Below are 23,245 nucleotides of genomic sequence, written 5' to 3'. Positions count from 1 at the left end.
ATACTTAGCAACACATGGTGTGAAATTGAATATCATTAATGGTGTTCAAGCTGATGTATAATCTGAAAACGACCTTAAAAGGTAAAGCTAATCACATTTGAAACCATTGCATCTGGCTGCCACCAATCTTCAGTTACTGATGACTTTAATCTGTCAGGATCTTTTAGATTTTTTTGTGCTATGTAATTAAACTGTATAAAATAAGGATCTTCAACCTTTTAAAGCTGAAAGTACTTTAAAGTACATTAGGATAATGGTCAAACTTTCAAAAATACACTACAAAATCATCATATAATGTGGCTTTCAAAAAAAGCCACATTATATAATGATTTTCAATCTCTCTTTTTTTTCTTTTTTTTTTGTTTGTTTTTGTTCACATAGGATAGATAGTTTAGAAATATTACTACAATAAAATTTTATGTAGTTTTAATCCAAATGAAGTAACCAATAAGTATCATTTTAAAAATAAAAACAGTTTTATAGTTGTATAAAATGGTATGTTTTTCAAACACACATATTAGAATTTTACACAGCACATCACTTTATTTATTATTTTTTTAAAATTTTGGATTTTACAAGCTTCAATGGTAAAGTCAGCTGTTTCACAGTTAATTTTATCACTAAAATCAACATGAGATGAGCTTATCACATGCGAGGCTGTAATAAACACCCAAAAGCTGTATACAGCTAGCCAATGCTTAATCTAACATTGTTTTTCTATAAAGCTGCTGATTCATTAAGAACATTTAGTGTCTCAGCATATTTTATTATACTAGACTTAGGATAAGTCAATTAGGATATAGATCTTAGAGCATAGCTAAATGGGCTTTGGTAGCCTGTGGAACATGAGTTAAAAATCCCTGACATTTAAAGTTTATATATAAGAGGCAAGAAGAGGGAATTCAGCATTCATGTTTTTTTGTTTTTTTTTTTTTTTTCTCCAGAGGAAAAAAAAAAGTGGATCCAAGAGCAGATCCAGACTTCATGATTTGGAAGGAGGAATAGGAGAAATCATTGTTTACAAATGATGCAGAAGCAGAATATGCAAAATCTGAATCACAGCCTTTTAAAATACACTGCTTGCTTGATGTTTGTGGAGCAATCATGTACAGGACATGATATTACCAAGGAGGATGTCTTTGTATGTGAGCGATGTAAGGAGTGTGAGGAAATGAGGCGACAACTCAGAGTTGTAATGGACCTATGTATATGAGAGCTTGAAGGACAGGGTAGATGCCCTCAAAGGATCTAAATTGAGGGTCCCATCAAGCTCTCAGCTGCCCACATCAATGCCAGAGCTTGCACTTCATCATCATGCAACCCAGCGGAAACCCCCAAGGCAGAATGCGCTGGTCCCACAGGAACTAGTAGTTGTTGGTGACTCCATTGTCAGGGAAACGGGGAACATGCTATGTAAAAAGGACAGGTGGAACAGAACCAGGGTATGTCTGCCAGGGGCAAAGGATGATGACGTTGTAGAGCGGATATCATCTTTTAAGGGCACAAAACGTGATATTGTTGTTGTATACATTGGTACTAATGATATTAAGAGTAGGTGACCGGCAGAATTACTTAACAAGTACAGGTCACTGTTGAAAGAAAGCAGTGAATTAGGGTTGAATTTGAAAGTGTTTGCAATTCTGCCCAGACACGATAGGAGAGAGTATATGATGAGAGCCTTGTCAATTAATTCAGCCCTGGAAAGATTGTGCAAGGCTCAAGGTGTAAAATTTTTTTCAGCCTGGTCTGTGCTTGTTAACAGGAGTGACTGCTTCTACAGGGATGGGATACACTTAAAGAAAGGGTGCAAGAATATATGTTGATGCTATCGAGGCAGTGTTAGGTGGGTCGGAAAACTACTAGCTTCAGGGGATACACGAACTAATAGATTAACAGAAGCTGCTGGAAGAGGTGAAAGTGATTATTGCACTGCATCTATTGGAATGAGCAGCAACCTGGAACACAAGATGCTAAGTATTTCAGAGACTGCTGGGAGTCATTGCAGTACAAGTAAACACATGGGTTGTGTTAGGGTAGCTAAGAATAGGAACAGGTGCATGTATACTTCTGTATACTCTCATGCTAGGAGCTTGGTAAATAAATTTGATGAATTTGAGGTGTTGGTCAAAATATCAAAGGCAGATATTGTTGGGATATCAGAGCTGTGGTGTCACACAGATATAAGGAATGCAGAACTGGAATTTTGGGAGTACAATGTGTACCGGAAGGATAGATAGGATAGGAAGGGAGGAGGGGTTATGCTATTAGTTAAGAAACACATAAAATCCAAGAAAGTGAAGCCAGTCGACATTGCTGGACAGTGCAGTGTCAAATCAGTTTGGTGTGACATAAGCATTGGGAGATCAAAATTGAGAGTAGGAGTGTTATAGGCCTAATGACTCTGATGAGTGTAATAAGAAACTGTACAGGAAAATAGAGTGGGCCAGTAAATCAGAGAGTCTCATAATGGGGGATTTTAATTATCCAGATATTGACTGGAATTTGTGGGTTGGTCACTCACACACAAGCAAGGCTTTTGTGGATTTATTGGATGATTGTTTTCTACATCAGCATGTTCGGGAGGCAACTAGAGGAAGTAATACTCCTTATCTGATTATCAGTAGTGATTCTTCAAGCATTAAGAATCTGCAGATAAAGGAACCACTAGGTGGCAGTGATCTCAGTGTGCCGAAGTGGGATTTACTCAAAGAGGTAACTACCATCAGGAGTAAAGGGAAGGGTTTTGCTTTCGTAAAGGTGACTACAGTGGTGTGAGACAGTATTTAAATTCTATACAGTAGGACCAACTGATGATGTTATCAACAGCAAATTCAAAAGTAGGAAGCATTCAAAGAATTTATCTTGGAAGCTACTAGGCTTTACATACCAACTAAGAAATACTCTTCGAAGTTTAGGCCTAAATGGATGTCGGATGAACTAAGGAGACATATGGCAGAGAAGAAAATTGCATGGGGATACATATAAATTAATGAGTGCCATGGAAGCCTACAATAGATATAAGCTGGTCTGTAACCAAGTCACAAAGGAGATTAGGCAGATTAGTTATGAGAAATCCTTGGCAAAGGATGCAGAGAAAAACAACAAAGAGTTCTTTACCTATGTAAACTCTAGAAGGAAAGGGATGAATCAGATTGGTCTACTGGATATTGATGGTTGAACTGTTGATGATCCTGCTCAGGTGGCTAACAAACTAAATGAGTATTTTGCATCTACATTCACCCATGAGGAGTTATTCAGGAAGGAAATACCAGAGGTGAGTTCAACTCTGGCAGTGAGCTAGATGATTTTGTAATAACTGAGAGAAAAGTGGAGGAGAAATTGTTGAAGATAAACATAAAAAAGGCATCCGAGGTGGACAGGATCTATCCAGTTATATTAAAGGAGGCAGCAAAGGAATTAAGCAAACCCTTCACCATAATTATGAGAGCTTCTTTTTACTCAAGGGAGGTACCCATGGACTGGAGATGTGAAGATGTGACCCCAATTCACAAAGGAGGATCACAGGGCGACACAAGTAATTATAGACCTGTTAGTTTAACTTCTGTTCCAGGAAAATTAATGGAGGCACTGGTTAAAGAAGCACTGCAGGATCATCTAGATAAGACTTCAGTTATAGCTCGGACACAGCCTGGTTTTGTTAAGGGAAAGTCTTGCCTGACCAATTTGATTGGTTACTATGATGTGGTCACAAAGGAAATGGATGCAGGGAATAACTTTGATATCATGTATTTGGATCTTAGAAAGGCTTTTGATACTGTTGCACCTGAAGACTGCTGCACAAATTGGAGCAGTGTGGCATTGGAGGCAAATTGCTGCTATGGATAAAGGGATGGTCGAGTGGAAGAAGACAGAGAGTGTTAATCAATGGACACTGCTCATCGAGGACTAATGTTATTAGTGGATTCCCTCAGCGTTCAGTGTTGGGTCCATTGTTGTTTTCTGTATTTATAAATGATATTGATGATGTATATCCAATTTAATGTCCAAGTTTGTAGATGATAAGAAGGTTGTCAGGGTTGTTAAGGACACTAATGACAGTACGCTGCTGCAAAAGGATCTAGAAAAGTTGAGCAGACGGACTATGAGGTGGCAAATGAAGTTTAACATTGACAAATGTAAAGTACTATATATGGGAAGCAGTAACTCCACAGAGTGATATATCAACTCTGTGGTACTACACTGACAAGGTATAAGATATAAGGTATGTTCGTGTCAGATGGCACCTGGGATTTCTCCCATCTCCGTGTGTGTTTTGCTGTATCGAGGACAGTACACTGTCAAGCCAGAGACTTGAAAGTGTGTGGGCCATGTCTGTGCAGTGTGATATGTTGTGCCCATTGTTTGTCCCTAGTGGGGCCTGACGTTGCCCATACCTTGCCATGTGGAGGCTAGCCAGGTGTATCCAGTATCATAACAAATTGCTCTGGCAGGTCCTGCCACCTATTTTCCTGAGATTTCAGTGGCTAGGACCTATAAAAAAAAATATATGCATTTGACATTAATGCTTAATGGAATTGCTGTTAGGAAATCGCTGGTTGCGGTTGATGTTGTTGTTATTTGGTTTTTAGGAGCATTAGCAATAACTAAGACCATATTGCTCCGGGATATGCGGTGGTCATTTCCTAATAGGTCGGGCAAAATTTTGATGTTATTAAATTTAGACATGTGAGGCTATATGCTAGATAAAAGCTAATAGTGTTAGTTGTCTTAGAGATTTACACGAAGTCGGTAGGATTTAGACACTGATTAGAATTTGGGGGCATTGTTAATGGTGTACTCGGTCGATTTAGTGAGAGAGGGGGAGACTGAGCCCCACCAGGCGAAGTATGGGGGGGTAGGCAGGGAGGAGAGGAGACAGAGATCCATCTCCTCCCTCCCCTGCCTGGGGATGGCATTTTAAAGGGAGCCAGGTTAGAGTACCCAGTTCAGATTGCCAATGGTGTGTTGGCAGCAAAGCTGCAGAATGCCTTCGTCGGTGTCATGTCCCAGCAGTGTCAAATCCGGTATGAAGGTCAAGCTGCCCATCCCATTCCGGGGGTGGGATATGTTAGCTGGCAGTGGGGAACACAACAGGCGAGGGGGTGGGGGAGAGACACATTTACTTCATTCATAACCTGCATTCTCACTCTACTTGCATTCTTTTCTTTTTTTTCTTCTTTTTTTTATTTATTTATTTTTTTTAATACTTTTTTCTTATTTTATAATTTTTTTTCTAAGTTTTTTTTTTATATATATATATAATAATATAATATATAAAATATTGTATTAAAGAGTAAAAACAGAAAACATCAGAGAGTTAAATAAACTGGATATGGCAAATGCACCGAAGCGCGCAAAGCAGCAGCAACGGATGCAAATGTAAATATATGTATATTATAATTAATATGATAAATAAAAGTAAAGATGGCAGTTCGAAACTCCGGAAAGCTTAAAAAATTACATCAAAACGTCAAAAGAAAGTTACGATAGCCTACATCAGATAAAGGCGGGAAAAATTTGCTAAAAACAGTACTCCGAAACGGGGAAGAAAATATGAAATTAATAAATAATGAAATCTGATGGCAGCAAAGTAAATATTGATGCTAAATCAGGTATTTCATCGGGGAACGCAGTCCGTTGATGCTATGTCAGGTGTAGTCCCCCGATGAAATACCTGATTTAGCATCAATATTTACTTTGCTGCCATCAGATTTCATTATTTATTAATTTCATATTTTCTTCCCCGTTTCGGAGTACTGTTTTTAGCAAATTTTTCCCGCCTTTATCTGATGTAGGCTATCGTAACTTTCTTTTCACGTTTTGATGTAATTTTTTAAGCTTTCCGGAGTTTCGAACTGCCATCTTTACTTTTATTTATCATATTAATTATAATATACATATATATATATATATATATATATATATATTTTTTTTTTTTTTTTTTTTTCACTCAACTCATTAATCTTTTTCTCACATACCAGGAGGGGACGCAATGATGTGTAGTGTAAATTTAAATACTAATTAAAACTAGGGTTAGTGTGTACTTAACTGTAGCATTTATGGTTTGTGTTCTTTTTTTCACATGCTTACACTTTTATTCATTCTTCTAGCTCTCATCTCATTTATTCGACTCTTACACTGACAGTGGTAGAGAATGAAAAGGACCCTGGGGGTAATTGTGCAAGCAGATATGAAGTTTTCTGAGCAGTGTAGATGGTCTGCAAGAGTAGCTCATAGTGTCTTGTCAATGATATACAGGAGTTTTTCTAGCAGGGATAATCCCCTTGGAGGTGATTATCCCTTTGTATAAGGCATAGTCAGGCCGCACCTTGAGTGCTGTATACAGGTCTGGAGGCCTAATTTTAAGAAGGATGTAGAACTGTTGGAACGAGTACAGAGAAGGGCAACAAGATTAGTGAATGGAACAAAGGGATGCTCTTACGAAGAAAGGCTTAAATTTTGCAAATTACAGTGTCTGGAGACTAGGCACCTGCGAGGTGATCTGATTGAGGTGTATAAAGCTTTGAATGGTTTGAGCATGCTCAATGCTGATGGGATTCTTCCTCTTGCTCAGAATAATCACCTGAGAGGGCATAAATTCAAATTGAGGAAAGACAGATGTAGGACAGACATGCGGAAATTTGCCTTTAGCCAGCGGGTGGTTGGTTGAACAGACTTCCATTTCTTGTCGTGAAAGTTGATAGCCTAAATAAGTTTAAGGCTCAGCTGGACAGGTATTTCGAACGAACAGAGGGGTGAAGTGGAAGTGGTTTTTTTTTTTTTTTTTTGGCTGATGCTGCATAAGCTTGCTTTCGCAGCATCAGCCAAATGCTGAAAAAGTCCTTGAAAAAGGACTTTTTCAGCATTTTCTCATTGGTCTTAAAACACTATTTTATGCCTGTGAATCCTATGCAAAAATAAGCATTTTCAGAAATTAAACTGTGGTATGAGTATTTTTTAAAATTAATTGATCAATGAAATTGTAATTTTTGCTGGTGTACAGAAAGCACAAGACCACAATTGCTGGAAACTTGTTGAGGAGGCCTTCATCCTGCAGTGGATCAACAATGGCTGAAGATGATGATGAGTATTTTTTAAATAATTTTGGTAAGCAGTATATTCCGCTTTGTCATTTCCATTAATAACAAATATAAATTCAAATAATTATCATAAAAATGTCATTGATAATATATATAATTTTACTGAATATATATATATATTTAAATTTGTCAAGCTCTGTATAATAGGAAGATCTGGAATATACTTTATTCTCACCTCTTGCAACTGCTTTTTCTTTTCATCAAGCCTTTCCATCTGTCTGGCAAGTTCTGATTCTGCTTCTGCCAATTTAAGTTTTTTGGGAGCCACAACTTTGGCTACTCTGTCATAAACATCCATAGCTCGAACCCACCTGCACAGTCCTTCACATGCTAGTGAAACTTTTGTTATTACTGCTGGATCAAAATCTGGATTTGAAATATATCTGTAGGAAAAGAATGAAAAAATAAATATGTTTACATTGGTAATTGGTAATAAAATAAAATCTTAAAGCACTGAATAATTTGGGTTACATTATCAACCCAAATTATTAACCCATTATCAACCCAAAGACTCGTTTTTACTGAGACCCTGATTATAAGCAAATAAAAGTGCTGAACTTTGTTTTTTCAAAAGATGGAGAGATCAGTTAGGGAAGATTTGGAAATGAAGGGAATTGAGTGGGAGAGAATAACAGATGATAAGATAGAAAAAGATGGAAATTCACCTGACCCAACCCTAGGTAGGAATAGCAAGGAAGATAAACACTTTTTCATTATTATAGACAAATTGATGAAAGAAAGCAAATTTATGTATCATATGACAAAAAAAGGTGTAACCAGTGTTGCCCTCATTCAATAGATTTACCTATATCTTTAAAATATTTGTCCAATGCCTCTTTAAATTTAGATAAACTTCCAACTTCCATAAGGGTAAGTGGGAGTTTATTCCAACAGTCACTCGCTCTTTAACTACAGGAAATTTTTCAATTCTGCAATAATCTCCCTCAATTTAAATTTATGGTCACTGATACATGTCATGTGACTAAAGATGCATCCAGAATTTAGTTTCTTTGATAAAGCAAGAGCCTGTTTTCTTTTTTCTAACAGTCAGTCTAGAAACTTGTAGGAGTACTGGTTGTTCTTTATTGATACAGGTTGATTTTTATGGATACCAGATTAAAAGAAATTCCCTCACCTATAAAGCCTTTCTTATTTGCCAAATAAGAAAGGCTTTATAGTTGAGGGAAGTAATTATTCTGGCTTTTGTTATGTATGAGTGGTTTGAGATGACTATTGGAGAAGATCCTCTCTGTATTTATTGGCTTTCTGTATATAATGATGCAGAGGAAGTTTTATATAGTATTTTGTTTTTGTATACTTGGATATCATGAAAAGGTATGAAACAGTCTGATTTTCTTCATTTCCACTTTGAAATAGATGATGGGGTGCAGGAAGTATAGGAGGTGGGAAGAATCTATGTACTCTGTCACCTTCCCAGATATTGAGTATACAGGCACTCCCTGACTTACGTAAGGGCTGCATTCCGTGGAACTCTATGTAAGTTGAATTTTATGTAAGTCAGACTTTCCCTAAATGCTTATGCAGCACTCGCAACTATGCTAGCTGAATTTGATTGAAGTAAAAAAGAAATGTTCGACGAACATGTAAATAGAATTATTTATTCAATTTTTGTTATCTCATGCATAGGAAAAATTACAAACGTGTGCAATTACAAAAATTTCAAAATTATAAAATTACAAAAAAGGGAGGGGATAGGCATAATTCAGAAAATTTTACCTTTCGAGCATTGTTGCCAGAATCAACATCTCCAGCTGATAAGTATGCCGCTGCAGAGGTTCGTTTGTTGTTTGTTATTTGGTTTTTAGGAGCATTAGCAGCTAAGGCCATATTGCTCCGGGGATATGCGGTGGTCATTCCCTGACCTTTCCACATCATCCATATTTGGTGGTCATGGGCTCGAACCCCAGTCTAATCAAGAAGCATGCGTTATGAACTGCTGCTCCTGCCCACTTGGCTACGGAGGCGCCTGCTGCAAAGGTTGAGGGCTGTGGAAATTTAGAAGGGGTTTTTTCCAACACATCACAAAATTTCTCTGCTGTTGCAGAATTGGCACTGGTGACTTCATTGCATACATTGTGGAAACCAGCGCGATGCTTGAACCTATTAAACCACCCATTGCTTGCTGCAAACTTGGCTTGGGGGTTCAACATACTTATCCTTAATATCTTCATAAATACTTCTTGCTTTTGCTTGAATGGCCATTAGGCTCATGGGGACTCGCTTCTGAATCTGCTTTTACATCCATATTATTAATAGCTTTCCCATCTTCAATACAGCACCTGAATGCTGCTGCTTTGTGATCACTATTGATCTTAAATGCATTGATCTTTTAATATGTTATTTTATATGCTCACTGTCCTGTAAAATAGCATTCACTGTTGAAGCAGCAAGACCTAATTCCCATGCAATAGATGCCAAACTTTGTTCTGCTTCTTACTTCTTAATAATTTTCATCTTAATTTCTAAATCAATTTTGTTTGGTTTCCTAACACTGCCACAACTTGCACTTTCCGTTGGTTGCTTTCCATTCATCACTGTAATAAGTAAATGGAAATGAAGAGAAGATTCTGAAAACTTATTTATGTTTTTTTATACACTGGTGTGCAAAACTTAAGGACCAACACTATTTCTAAAGGTTACAACCACAAAATCTTTACTTAAGGTACTCTTTACTGATTAGAGTAGATTCAGTCTCAGCAGTGATTCTGGATGTCAGCTAATCTGGCACACGGTATCACTCCACAAACATCACTGAAAGGGATCGATATGTGGTCGAGGTGTTCTCTTCTGGGGAGGTGTTATCTTCGATGAATGTACATAACCCCAGATATTGGAAGGTGGGACTGTAACTGGTGCATGCTACTGTACTGAGGTAATCTTTCCCCATGTGCATCTGTTCCGAGGTGCCATTGGCCCCGAGTTCGTGTTTATGGACGATAACGCCACACCCCATTGCACTGCAGCTGTTGATATGCTTTTGGAAAGTGACATTGTTTGTATGGATTGGCCTGCCCGTTCCACCAATCTAAATCCCATCAAACACATATGGGACATTCTGGGGAGATGCTTAGCAGCATGTTCACACCCACCAGAAAATGTTTGCCAGCTGAAGATGGCGCTGACAGAGGAATGGACGATGTTACCGCAAGAACTTATCAACAACATTGTTCTAAGTATGAACAGGCGGTGCAAAGCCTGCATCAACATTAGGGGTGGCCATATCTCCTACTGAGGACCACCTCTTCTCTTTGTTCCATCTTTGGCAGCGATGCATCTGTATCATGGCAGCCAGTGCTATGTTGCCATTTTTGAAAGTCCCTCTGTACTGTTTTGTTTCCGTTGTTGAGTTGGTGTTGTTTCCTTCATCATTTCTGTACCTCATGAGGTTCCTATGGTATGCTCTTCCCATATCCAGGCCACTCCTATGAGAAGCTACAGGTGAAAACCTGACTGGTCCTTAAATTTTTCTCACCAGTGTATTATTGAAGATTTCAGTGAAGGGGAATGCATTTCACCATAATAACATAAAAACCCACAATTCCAGTTATTGGGATTTTCACAAATGCAATAAGATTGAGTTTACTACATGTTTATAATTAGATGCACTAACAGAAAAGTCCAATAAATCGGAAAGTGCAAATAGTTTTTACTATTTTATGGTCATGACCTCCAGAAATGTTTTTAGAAAAATATCAACAAAGGTGTTCAAAACTGATTCTTATAACAGAACATATGATAACGATGAAAGCGTAGTGAAATAAACTTCCAAGGTCTTAGAACGAATTACCAAAATAACAATGTGTTATTGGGTTTGCATTGTGATGTTTTCCCAATACCTCCATTTATTCCTATGGGATGCAAAATGCTTTTCCATCTGCTGGCAAAACTTACGTAAAGTCGAATTTACTCAGGTCAAGTGAGAGGGGTGACAGCATATTATATAAGTCGGGGAGTGCCTGTATCAGCAATGTATGCAGCCAACGTCTTAACTTATGGGCAGGCTTGGTGCTTCCTTGCGGAGTAGATAATGGTTGATTTCTTCAACTCTAATAGTTCTTCATTGTCTCGTGTAATGGGAGAACTTGGTTAATGAAAAATGCTACTAGGTATGCAAAGATGCAAATAGTTATTCAGGGATAAGGGCTAATGAAAGGAATATGATAGAAACTAACAAACAATTAATAATTTCAGACTAAAAATACAAGTTTTCCACATATACAAGATGAAGTGTAAGGTTTTCACAAGGCTTTAAATCTAATTGATTTAAAGTTTTCATATTAGTATTAGCATTAGCAAAGGCACATTATGAAAGAAAGAAAACTTATATAACATCAGCCAAAAAAAAAAAAAAAAAAAAAAACAACACCTATTTCATCCATCCACTCACTTCAAATGTTTGTCTAGTTCTGCCTTGAATCTATTTAAGCTATCAACTTCTACAACGACAGATGTAAGTTTGCTCCAGCAATCAAACACCCGCTGGCTAAAGGCAAACTTCCGCACATCTATCCTAAAACTGTCTTTCCTCAATTTGAATTTATGCCCTCTTAGGTGATTATTCTTAGCAAGAGGAAGAATCCTATTAGTACTGAGCATGCTCAAACCATTCAAGGCTTTATACACCTCAGCTGGATCATCTCGCAGGTGCCTAGACTCCGGACACTGTAATTTGCAAAACTTAAGCCATATTACTCCGGGGATATGTGGTGGTCATTCCCTGACCTTTCTGCATCCTCCGTATTTGGTGCTCACAGGCTCGAACTTCGGTCTAATCAAGAAGCATGTGCTATGCACTGCTCCTGCCCACCTGGCTACGCAGGCACCTTTTCTTTGTAAGAGCAACCCTTTGTTCCATTCAATAATCTTGTTGCCCTTCTCTGTACTCTTTCCAACAGCAACACATCCTTCTTAAAATTAGGCCTACAGACCTGTATACAGTACTCAAGGTGTGGCCTGACCATTGGAAAAATTCCTCTATATCATTGACAAGACACCATGAGCTACCCTTGCAGACCATCTGCACTGCTCAGAAAACTTCATATCTGCCTGCACAATTACCCCCAGGTCCTTTTCACTCTCTACCACTGTCAGTGTAGTACCACACATTTGATACATTACTCTGAGGTTACTGCTTCCCATATGGAGTACTTAACATTTGTCAATGTTAAACTTCATTTGCCACCTCTCAGCCCATCTGCTAAACTTTTTCTAGATCCTGTTGCAACAGCGTACTGTCATTAGTGTCATTAACAACTCTCCCGATCGTCATATCATCTGCAAACTTGGACATTAAGCCTGATATACCATCATCAATATCATTAATGAATACAGAAAACAACAATGGACCCAACACTGAACCCTGGGGAACTCCACTAATAAGATTAGTCCATGAAGAGAAGTGTCCATTGATTACCACTCTCTGTCTTCTCCCACTCAACCATCCCTTTATCCATAGCAGCAATTTGCCTTCACTGCCACACTGCTCCAATTTGGGCAGCAGTCTTCCATGTGCAACAGTATCAAAAGTCTTTCTAAGATCCAAATATATGATATCAAAGGTGCCTCCGTAGCCAGGTGGGCAGGAGAAGCAGTGTATAGCACATGCATTTTGATTAGACTAGGGTTCGAGCCATTGACCACCAAATATGGAGGATGCGGAAAGGTCAGGGAATGACCACCACATATTCCCGGAGCAATATGGCCTTAGTTGCTAATGCTCCTAAAAACCAAATAACAACAACATATATATGATATCAAAATTATTCTTTGCATCCAGTTCCTTTGTGACAACATCACATTATCCAATCAAACTGGTCAGATAAGACTTCCCCTTAACAAACCCATGCTGTTTCCGAGCTATAATTGAAGTCTTGTCTAGATGATCCTGCAATGCTTCTTTAACCGGTGCCTCCATTAATTTCCCTGGAACAGAAGTTAAACTAACAGGTCTGTAATTACCTGTGTCTCCCTTTGATCCTCTTTTGTGGATTAGGGTCACATTGCACACCTCCAGTCCATAGGTACCTTCCCTAAGTCCAAGGAGGCTCTCAAAATTATGGCTAAGGGTTTGCTTACTTCCTTTGCTGCCTCCTTTAATATAACTCAATAGATCCCATCCACCTCAGGCACCTTTCTCTTCAACTTTACTCTGAGTTATTACAAGATTATCTAGATTACTGCCAGAGTTTAATACACCTCTGGCATTCCCCTCCCTGAATAACTCCTCATGTGTCAATGTATCTACCTGGGCAGGATAATCAACAATTGAACCATCGATATCAAGTGGACCAATCTCATTCATCCCTTTCCTTCTAGAGTTTTCATAAGTAAAGAATTCTTTCCTGTTTTTCTTTGCATCCTTTGCCAAAGATTTCTCATAATCTGCCTTTGCCTGCCTAACTTCCTTTGTGACTTGGTTACAGACCAGCTTATATCTATCATAGGCTTCTGTGTCACCTGTTAATTTTTATGTATCCCATGCATTTTACTTCTCTGCCACATGTCTGATTAGTTCATCTGACATCCATTTAGGCCTAAATCTTGAACAATATTTCTTAGTTGGTATTAAAAGTCTAATAGCTTCCAAAATTATTTCTTTGAATGCTTCCAATTTTGAAGTTGCTGTGGTAACAACATCAGTTGGTCCCACCGTATAGAATTTAAATACTGTCTCAGATGACTGTAGTCACCTTTATTACATTTATTCTATCAGTATTAGTAACTTTAATTAAAGAATTAAAAAAAAAGGAACAGAATCTAATATGTGAATAAAGAACTCATAAAAATTTAAATTAAACTTACCTCTCTCTAATAATTTTGATTGTGTTTTCTGGAATGTTATCCTTATCATAAGCCCGAAGGCTGTCTAAGAATTTTAAATCACCAAGAAGTTTCTGTGAGGGTCCCCAATAATCTTCTATTTTTTTTCCTGATCCTGAAGGATCAGGTTTGCGTTCAGGCTTGATTCCTTTCATAATGCAGATGGTTTCCATGACCAACTTCACCCCACCAGGAGGATTCTAAATTAAAGGAAAATTACATGTTTTTTTTTTAAATTTGCTTTTACATGTTTTTTTTTTAAATTTGCTTTTACATGTTTTTTTTTTTTTTAAATTTGCTTTACAGGGTACTTGAAAATGTTATAATTAACAAAAGAAAATATCTGAAATATTAGCAACTTCTACAAACACTTGTACTAGTTATTAACAGTTCAAATAATTTTACAGCTTATAATGTTCAGGCTATGAGAGATATATAACATATATGTACACTGAAAGGACAGAATTCATGGAATACCTGGTTCCCGGAGCAAGGCGACGGTGTCATCCCTCTCACTAGTGGACCAACCCACCGCTTGGCAGGTATATAGGTATACTGCATCATTGCATTCACGTAGGTGGTAATTCGATGACAGTATGGATAAACATTGTGAGTTAACCAACTTTGAAAGAGAGATGATAGGGGCTGCATCATGGGTCACTCTATCGTGGAGATGGTACAGAAATGGTACTATCCCTGTTTGACAGTATCAAGGGTGTATTGGGAATACGCCATTTCTGGAATAACATCACATTGTGGACAGCGCTGTGGACAGAGAAAGGCGGTGGATGAACATGGCCATCAGCATCTGTCTTGCATTTTTTCAGAGAGCGACAGTGGCACAAATTACTGCCGACTTCAATGAGGGAGGTGCCAGAAACATCTCCACCAAGACCATCAGGTGATCATTAGCCACAACAGGTTATGGGAGCTACCGATTCAACAGAGTCTCATTGCTAACACCATGACATAGGATTCTATGCCTCAACTGGACAAAAGAACATCAGCACTGGATGTTGGATGATTGGAGACGGGGTCTCCTGGTCCGATGAGTCCCATTTCCAGTTATTTTGAGCGGAAGGGAGGTTTTGTGCAGTTTTCATATCTTGCGTGCAGTTTTTACTGCATGAAGCTATGCACTTTCATGTCAACAAGGAACTGTTCAGGCAGGCGGAATGTTGGTAATGGTCTGGCACAAGTTGGGACCTCTGCTATGTCTATATGCACCTCTGAAGGTCCAGATTATGTGTCCATCCTTGCAGACCATGTGCATCTCTTCATAGTCATCGTGCACCCACAGGGCAATGGATTCTTCCAGCAGGAAAATGCTCCTCCCCACAGAGCCGTGGTGACTAGAACATGATTCAAAGAGCAGTCCACAGATTTTACCACAATGGAATGGCCTCCCCATTCACTGAACATAACTCTGTGGAGAATCTTTGGGATGCTGTGGAAAGGACCATTTGAGCTTTGGATCCTCCACCCAGGAATGTGGTGGAATTATGAACAGCGGTGCAGCAAGCACAGATTTAAATACCCATGGAATGCTTTCGTGAACTAGTGGATTCAATGCCTCACCGTGTGACCACCCTTATCCGGGGTGAAAGGTGGGCCTACCTGTTACTATGTAGGTATCCCATGATTTCTGTCCACTCAGTGTATATGTTAGTGCAAATTGTGGGCTGATGGAGAAGACAAGAGACAGGAAGGGATGGAGCTGTGATGGAGTACAAGCTGTCATGATTCTGCCTTGTGGCAGGGCAGAGAACTTATGATGATAAGTACAAATGCATCATTTTGGTATGCAGCTATAAACCAAAACTTAGTTTGCAAAAAAGCATCATAGGCATCTCAGTGTAAAGAAAATCACCTTATCGCGTTATTAGTAATTATAAAACACATTACTAATAATACTATTTCAAGCATTATTAACGTGGTCAGCTTAATAACATTAAATATTATTATTATTATTATTAGTTATGATGCAAGGAAGCCTGAGGCTTATGCTGATTAGCCCGGGGGTTCGAGCCTGTCACCACCAAATACGAAGGATGCGAAAAGGTCAGGGAATGACTACCGCATATTCCCGGAGCAATATGGCCTTAGTTGCTAATGCTCCTAAAAACCCAACAACAACAACAACAGCTTATGCTGAACCAGTCAAAAAAAATTCCCGAGTTACCCTGAGAGAGAGAGAGAGAGAGAGAGAGGAGAGAGAGAGAGAGGAGAGAGAGAGAGAGAGAGAGAGAAGTAGAAAGGAATCACCAAGAAAGTGAAGAATGATGATATCCAGCTCAGGACCCTGGGTTTTCCAAGCCCAAACTTACCAGATAAGAGCCCTAGGGAAATTCTACAGTAATAATGATTGAAATACATATGTATAAATATACGACTTTTAGCTGTAATGAACATTATAAATTATAACAATAACGTATTTTTTCCTGTGTACGTACATGCATGCGTGTCTTGTTTTAATTTTAACCATTTATGATGTAATTTGACATGTTTTTTAGGTTTTTTTTTATAACATTTTCATTTTTCAAAGATTTTATTTTTTTAAAAATAAAATCTAAACAAGTTTATGTAGTTGTAATATGGGAAAGTTTATATAGCTGGACTAAACTTTGTAATTTGAGATAACTTTCTGTTTTTACTTTTTTCTGTAAATAATTAACATTTAGTTGCAATTGTGCACATTTTTGCTGCAAAGAGAATCATGCCATTAGAAAAGAGGATCACTTTGACTGGGTACAAACAAATTCAGTGTGTGTAACATTTTGATTCATAACAATTCAAAGTATGCAAAAATATGATTGTTGCTGAAGGCAACAATTCAGTGCATGTGTGACAATTTTGTGTATGACAATAATTAAGTAACTAGCAATTAAGAAATTAGCAATTAAGAAACTAGAAACACAGAAACTAGCAATTAAGAATGAAGTAAAAGGTTTGGGAAACCAATTGGTCATTTAGAAAGAAGGAATGCAAAAATTTAGGAAATAAAGCAAAAAAGAAAAGAATATATATATGAAGGCTGTTCAATAAAGAATGATCCGAATTTTTTTCACAACATACCTTTATTAATCATCCATATTTTGGTGGCCCTTTTCAAAGTAGTCCCCATTTGATGAAATAGACTTACTCCAACGATTCTGCCATTCTTCCAAAACATGGAAGAAGCCATTTTTTTATGTGTTTGAGAATCCGATGTCCTCACAACTTCTTCTGATGACTGGAAATGTTTTCCTTGCAGCCCCTTCTTTAACTTTGGAAATAAATAAAAAAAAATCACAGGGTGCAAGTTCAGAGCTGTAGGGTGAATAAGGAACACATTAGACATTAATGCTGGCTATGTACTCAAGGGCAGCATTAGCATTAGCATTAGTAGAGGCATTTGATGCAAGAAAGCAAGCTTATGCAGCATCAGCCAAAAAAAAAAACCACTTCCACTTCACCCCTCTGTTCATTCGAAATACCTGTCCAGCTGAGCCTTAAACTTATTTAGGTTATCAACTTCCACGACAAGGGATGGAAGTCTGTTCCACCAACCAACCACCCACTAGCTAAAGGCAAATTTCTGCACGTCTATCCTACATCTGTCTTTCCTCAATTTGAATTTATGCCCTCTCAGGTGATTATTCTGAGCAAGAGGAAGACTCTCATCAGCATTGAGTATGCTCAAACCATTCAAGGCTTTATACACCTCTTTCAGATCACCTCACTGGTGCCTAGTCTGCACACACTGTAATTTGCAAAACTTAAGCCTTTCTTCGTAAGAGCACCCCCTCTGTTCCATTCGCTAATCTTGTTGCCCTTCTCTGTACTCGTTCCAGCAGCTCTACATCCTTATTGAAATGAGGCCTCCAGACCTGTATACAGTACTCTAGGTGTGGCCTGACCATTGCCTTATACAAGGGAATAATCAGCTCCTTATCCTTGCTAAAGAAATTCCTATGTATCATTGACAATACACCATGAGCTACTCTTGCAGACTGTCTGCATTGCTCAGAGAACTTCATATCTGCCTGCACAACCACCCCCCAGGTCCCTTTCATTCTCTACCACCGTCAGTGTAGTACCACAGAGTTGATACGTTGCTCAGGGGTTGCTGTTTCCCATATGTAGTATTTTATATTTGTCAATGTTAAACTTCATTTGCCACCTCCCAAACCAGCTGCTCAACCTTTCCAGATCCTGTTGCAGCAGCATAGTGTCAGTAGTGTCCTTGACAACCCCGCCAACCTTTGTATCGTCTGCAAACTTGGACATTAAGCTTGATATACCATCATCAATATCATTTATAAATACAGAAAAAAATAATGGACCCAACAATGAAACCTGAGGGACTCCACTGATAACATTAGTCCACAATGAGCAGTGTCCAATGATTACCACTCTCTCTTCTTTCCCTCAACAACCCCTTTATAAATGGCAGCAATTTGCCTCCAATGCCACAGTGCTCCAATTTGTGCAGCAGTCTTCCATGTGCAACAGTATCAAAAGCCTTTCTAAGATCCAAGTATATAATATCAAAGTTATTCCCTGCATTCAGTTCTTTTGTGACAATCAAATTGGTCAGGCAAGACTTCCCCTTAACAAAACCATGCTGTGTCCGAGTTTTAACTGAAGTGTTGTCTAGATGATCTTGCAGCGCTTCTTTAATCAGTGTCTCCATTAATTTTCCTGGAACAGAAGTTAAACTCACAAGTCTATATAATAGCTTGTGTCAGCCTTTGATCCTCCATTGTGAATTGGGGTCACATTTGCACATCTCCAGTCTATGGATACCTCCCCTGAGTCCAAGGAAGCTCTCATAATTATGGCTAAGGGTTTGCTTACCTCCTTTAATATAACGGGATAGCTCCCATCCATCCCAGGTGCCTTTCTTGTGTTTATCTTCAACAATTTCTCCTCCACTTTACTCTCAGTTATTACAAGATTATCTAGCTTACTGCCAGAGTTGAATACACTTCTGGCATTCCCCTTGCTGAATAACTCCTCATGTGTGAACGTTGATGCAAAATATTCATTTAGTTTGTTAGCTACCTCAGCAGGATCATCAACAGTTGACCCATCGATATCAAGTGGACCAATCTGATTCATCCCCTTCCTTCTAGAGTTTACATAAGTAAAGAACTCTTTGCTGTTTTTCTTTGCATCCCTTGCCAAATATTTCTCATAATCTGCCTTCGCCTGCCTAACCTCCTTTGTAACTTGGTTACAGATCAACTTGTATCTATCATAGGCTTCTGTGTCATGTGTTAATTTGTATGTATCCCATGCATTTTTCTTCTCTGCCATATGTCTCATTAGTTCATCTGACATCCATTTAGGCCTAAACCTTGAACAATATGAGGTCTCACACTGTGATGATGTAGCATCCACCCACCCACCTGTGTGTGCAGTTGTGGTCAATTGTGACAAATGTGATCCCACAAAATGTGCAGTACATTTCTACAGTATAGTCTTGTAATGGTTATATGATGTGACACAATATGCTGCTAAACCATTCCATGAATGTCAAAAAAAAAAAAAAAAAAAAAAAGAGATGATCATAACCATCCTGCAAAAGCCACAATGTTTACTTTTTTCAGTGTTGCCAATGATGTAGACTTCCAAACAGAGCTTTGTTGCTTATTCTCTGGGCCAAGATGATGAAGCTATGTCTCGTCCATCATTATCACCTTGTGCAGTGCCTTATCATGTTTAGTAACCATCCATTGCAGCTCCCGACAAACACCCATGTGAACTTGCTGTTGCTCAGATGTGAGTAGTCTTGGAACTCAGAGTGCACAAATACATGTCATCTATAAATGGTCATGGAGAATACTGTGCATGCTTTCTACTGATATTCTCAACATCTCTGCCAGTTGCTTTACTGTTATATGACAATCTTCTCTCATGATTACAGAAGCAGTGTTTATGGTTTCTGTGGGACAGCAGTAGTTGAAGCTCCAGGACTGCCAATTTTTGAGAGTGACTCACATCCATCTTTAAACATTATAAACTAGTTTTCCGACCCACCTAACACTTTGTTTGTTTGTTTGTTTTGGTTTTATTGGCACATTAGCTACTAAGGCTATAATGCGCCACCCACCTAACACTGCTGATGCTATTGAGGCAGTGTTAGGTGGGTCGGGAAAACTGCTAGCTTGGGGGAAGACAAAGACCAATAGATTGACAGTAACCACTGGCAGAGGTGAAAGAGATTCTTGCACTGCTTCTATTAGAATGAGCAGAAGCCTGAAAAACAAGATGCTTGATATTTCAGAGACTGCTGGGAGCCATTGCGGTACAAGTAAACACATGGGTTGTGTTAGGGTAGCTAAGAATAGAAACAGGTGCAGGTATACTTGCGTGTACACCAATGCTAGGAGTTTAGTAAACAAATTTGATGAATTTGAGGTATTGCTCAAAACATCAAAGGCAGATATTGTTGGGATATCAGAGACGTGGTGTCACACAGATATAAGAGATGCAGAACTGGAATTTGGGGAGTACAACGTCTACAGAAAGGATAGAGAGGATAGGAAGGGGGAAGGGGTTATGCTATTAGTTAAGAAACACATAAAAACCAAGGAAGTGAAGCCAGTCAACATCGCTGGACAGTGCAGTGTTGAGTCAGTTTGGTGTGACATAAGCATTGGGAGATCAAAATTGGGAGTAGGAGTGTGCTATAGGCCTAATGACTATGATGAGTATAATAAGAAACTGTACAGGGAAATAGAGTGGGCCAGTAAATCAGAGAGTCTTATAATGGGAGATTTTAATTTCCCAGATATTGACTGGAATTTGGGAGCTGGTCACTCACATACTAGCAGGGCTTTTGTGGATTTATTGGATGATTGTTTTCTACATCAGCATGTTCGGGAGGCAACTAGAGGGAGTAATACTCTTGATTTGATTATCAGCAGTGATTCTTCATGCATTAAGAATCTGCAGATAAATGAACCACTAGGTGGCAGTCATCACAGTGTGCTGAAGTGGGATTTACTCAAAGAGGTAACTACCATTAGGGGTAAAGGGAAGGGTTATTGCTTCCGTAAAGGTGACTACGATGGACTGAGACAGTATTTAAATTCTATACAGTGGGACCAACTGATGATGTTACCAACAGCAAACTCAAAATGGGAAGCATTCAAAGAACTTATCTTGGAAGCTACTAGGCTTTACATACCAACTAAGAAATATTGTTCAAGGTTTAGGCCAAAATGGATGTCAGATGAACTAATGAGGCATGTGGCAGAGAAGAAAAATGCATGGGATACTTACAAATTAACACATGACACAGAAGCCTATGATAGATACAAGTTGATATGCAACCAAGTTACAAAGGAGGTTAGGCAGGCGAAGGCAGATTACGAGAAATCCTTGGCAAGGGATGCAAAGAAAAACAGCAAAGAGTTCTTTACTTATGTAAACTCTAGAAGGAAGAGGATGAATCAGATTGATCCACTTGATATTGATGGGTCAACTGTTGATGATCCTGCTCAGGTAGCTAACAAACTAAATGAATATTTTGCATCGACATTCACACATGAGGAGTTATTCAGCGAGGGGAATGCCAGAAGTGTATTCAACTCTAGCAGTAAGCTACAGAATCTTGAAATAACTGAGAGTAAAGTGGAGGAGAAATTGTTGAAGATAAACACAAGAAAGGCACCCGGGGTGGATGGGATCTATCCAATTATATTAAAGGAGGCAGCAAAGGAAGTAAGCAAACCCTTAGCCATAATTATGAGAGCTTCCTTGGACTCAGGGGAGGTACCCATAGACTGGAAATGTGCAAATGTGACCCCAATTCACAAAGGAGGATCAAAGGCTGACACAAGTAATTATAGACCTGTGAGCTTAAATTCTGTTCCAGGAAAATTAATGGAGGCACTGGTTAAAGAAGCACTGTAGGATCATTTAGACAAGACTTCAATTATATCTCAGACACAGCATGGTTTTGTTAAGGGGAAGTCTTGCCTGACCAATTTGATTGGATACTATGATGCAGTCACAAAAGAACTGGATGCAGGGAATAGCTTTGATATTATATACTTGGATCTTAGAAAGGCTTTTGATACTGTTGCACATGGCAGACTGCTATACAAATTGGAGCAGTGTAACATTGGAGGCAAATTGCTGCTATGGATAAAGGGGTGGTTGAGGGGGAGAAGACAGAGAGTGGTAAACAATGGACACTGCTCATCGTGGACTAATGTTATTAGTGGAGTCCCTCAGGGCTCAGTGTTGGGTCCATTATTGTTTTCTGTATTTATAAATGATATTGATGATGGTATATCAAGCTTAATGTCCAAGTTTGCAGACGATACAAAGGTTGGCGGGGTTGTCAAGGACACTACTGACACTATGCTGCTGCAACAGGATCTGGAAAGGTTGAGCAGATGGGCTGAGAGGTGGCAAATGAAGTTTAACATTGACAAATGTAAAGTACTACACATGGGAAATAGCAACCCCAGAGCAACGTATCAACTCTGTTATTGTTATTGTGGTTTTTAGTAGCATTAGCAACTAAGGCCATATTGCTCCGGGAATATGCGGTGGTCATTCCCTGACCTTTCCGCATCCTCCGTATTTGGTGGTGACGGGCTCGAACCCCGGTCTAATCAAGAAGCGTGTGCTACGCACTGCTGCTCCTTCCCACCTGGCTACGGAGGCGCCGTGTATCAACTCTGTGGTACTACACTGACAGTGGTAGAGAATGAAAGGGACTTGGGGGTGGTTGTGCAGGCAGATATGAAGTTCTCTGAGCAGTGCAGATGGGCTGCAAGAGTAGCTCATGGAGTATTGTCAATGATATACAGGAATTTTTCCAGCAGGGATAAGGAGGTGATTATTCCCTTGTATAAGGCCACACGTAGAGTACTGTATACAGGTCTGGAGGCCTCATTTCAAGAAGGATGTAGAGCTGCTGGAACGAGTACAGAGAAGGGCAACAAGATTAGTGAATGGAACAAAGGGGTGCTCTTACGAAGAAAGGCTTAAGTTTTGCAAATTACAGTGTCTGGAGACTAGGCACCAGCGAGGTGATCTGATAGAGGTGTATAAAGCCCTGAATGATTTGAGCATGCTCAATGCTGATGGGATTCTTCCTCTAGCTCAGAATAATCACCTGAGAGGGCATAAATTCAAATTGAGGAAAGACAGATGTAGGATAGACGTGCGGAAATTTGCCTTTAGCCAGTGGGTGATTGGTTGGTGGAACAGACTTCCATCCCTTGTCGTGGAGGTTGATAGCCTAAATAAGTTTAAGGCTCAGCTGGACAGGTATTTTGAATGAACAGAGGGGTGAAGTG

The 23,245-nt window shown here is 39.0% G+C and overlaps 1 protein-coding gene across 1 annotated transcript in view; it reads right to left on the bottom strand.

Annotated features, from left to right (window-relative positions):
- LOC150086500 (dynein axonemal heavy chain 3-like) overlaps positions 1-23,245 on the bottom strand; it is a 544,757-nt gene that overhangs the window by 162,723 nt on the left and 358,789 nt on the right. The window contains exons 57-58 of the mRNA XM_090372184.1: positions 13,923-14,140; positions 7,276-7,483 (exon numbers count right to left, since the gene is read on the bottom strand). Coding sequence (XP_090228310.1) covers positions 7,276-7,483; positions 13,923-14,140 — 426 coding nt within the window. The remainder of the gene's footprint in view (positions 1-7,275; positions 7,484-13,922; positions 14,141-23,245) is intronic.

This window comes from Mastigoproctus giganteus, chromosome 4, assembly GCF_048544385.1.
Source record: "Mastigoproctus giganteus isolate SK-2022 chromosome 4, ASM4854438v1, whole genome shotgun sequence".
Lineage (NCBI taxonomy): Eukaryota > Metazoa > Arthropoda > Arachnida > Uropygi > Thelyphonidae > Mastigoproctus > Mastigoproctus giganteus.
Note: the sequence above shows the minus strand (reverse complement) of the source record. Positions and strands in the feature narration are given on the sequence as shown.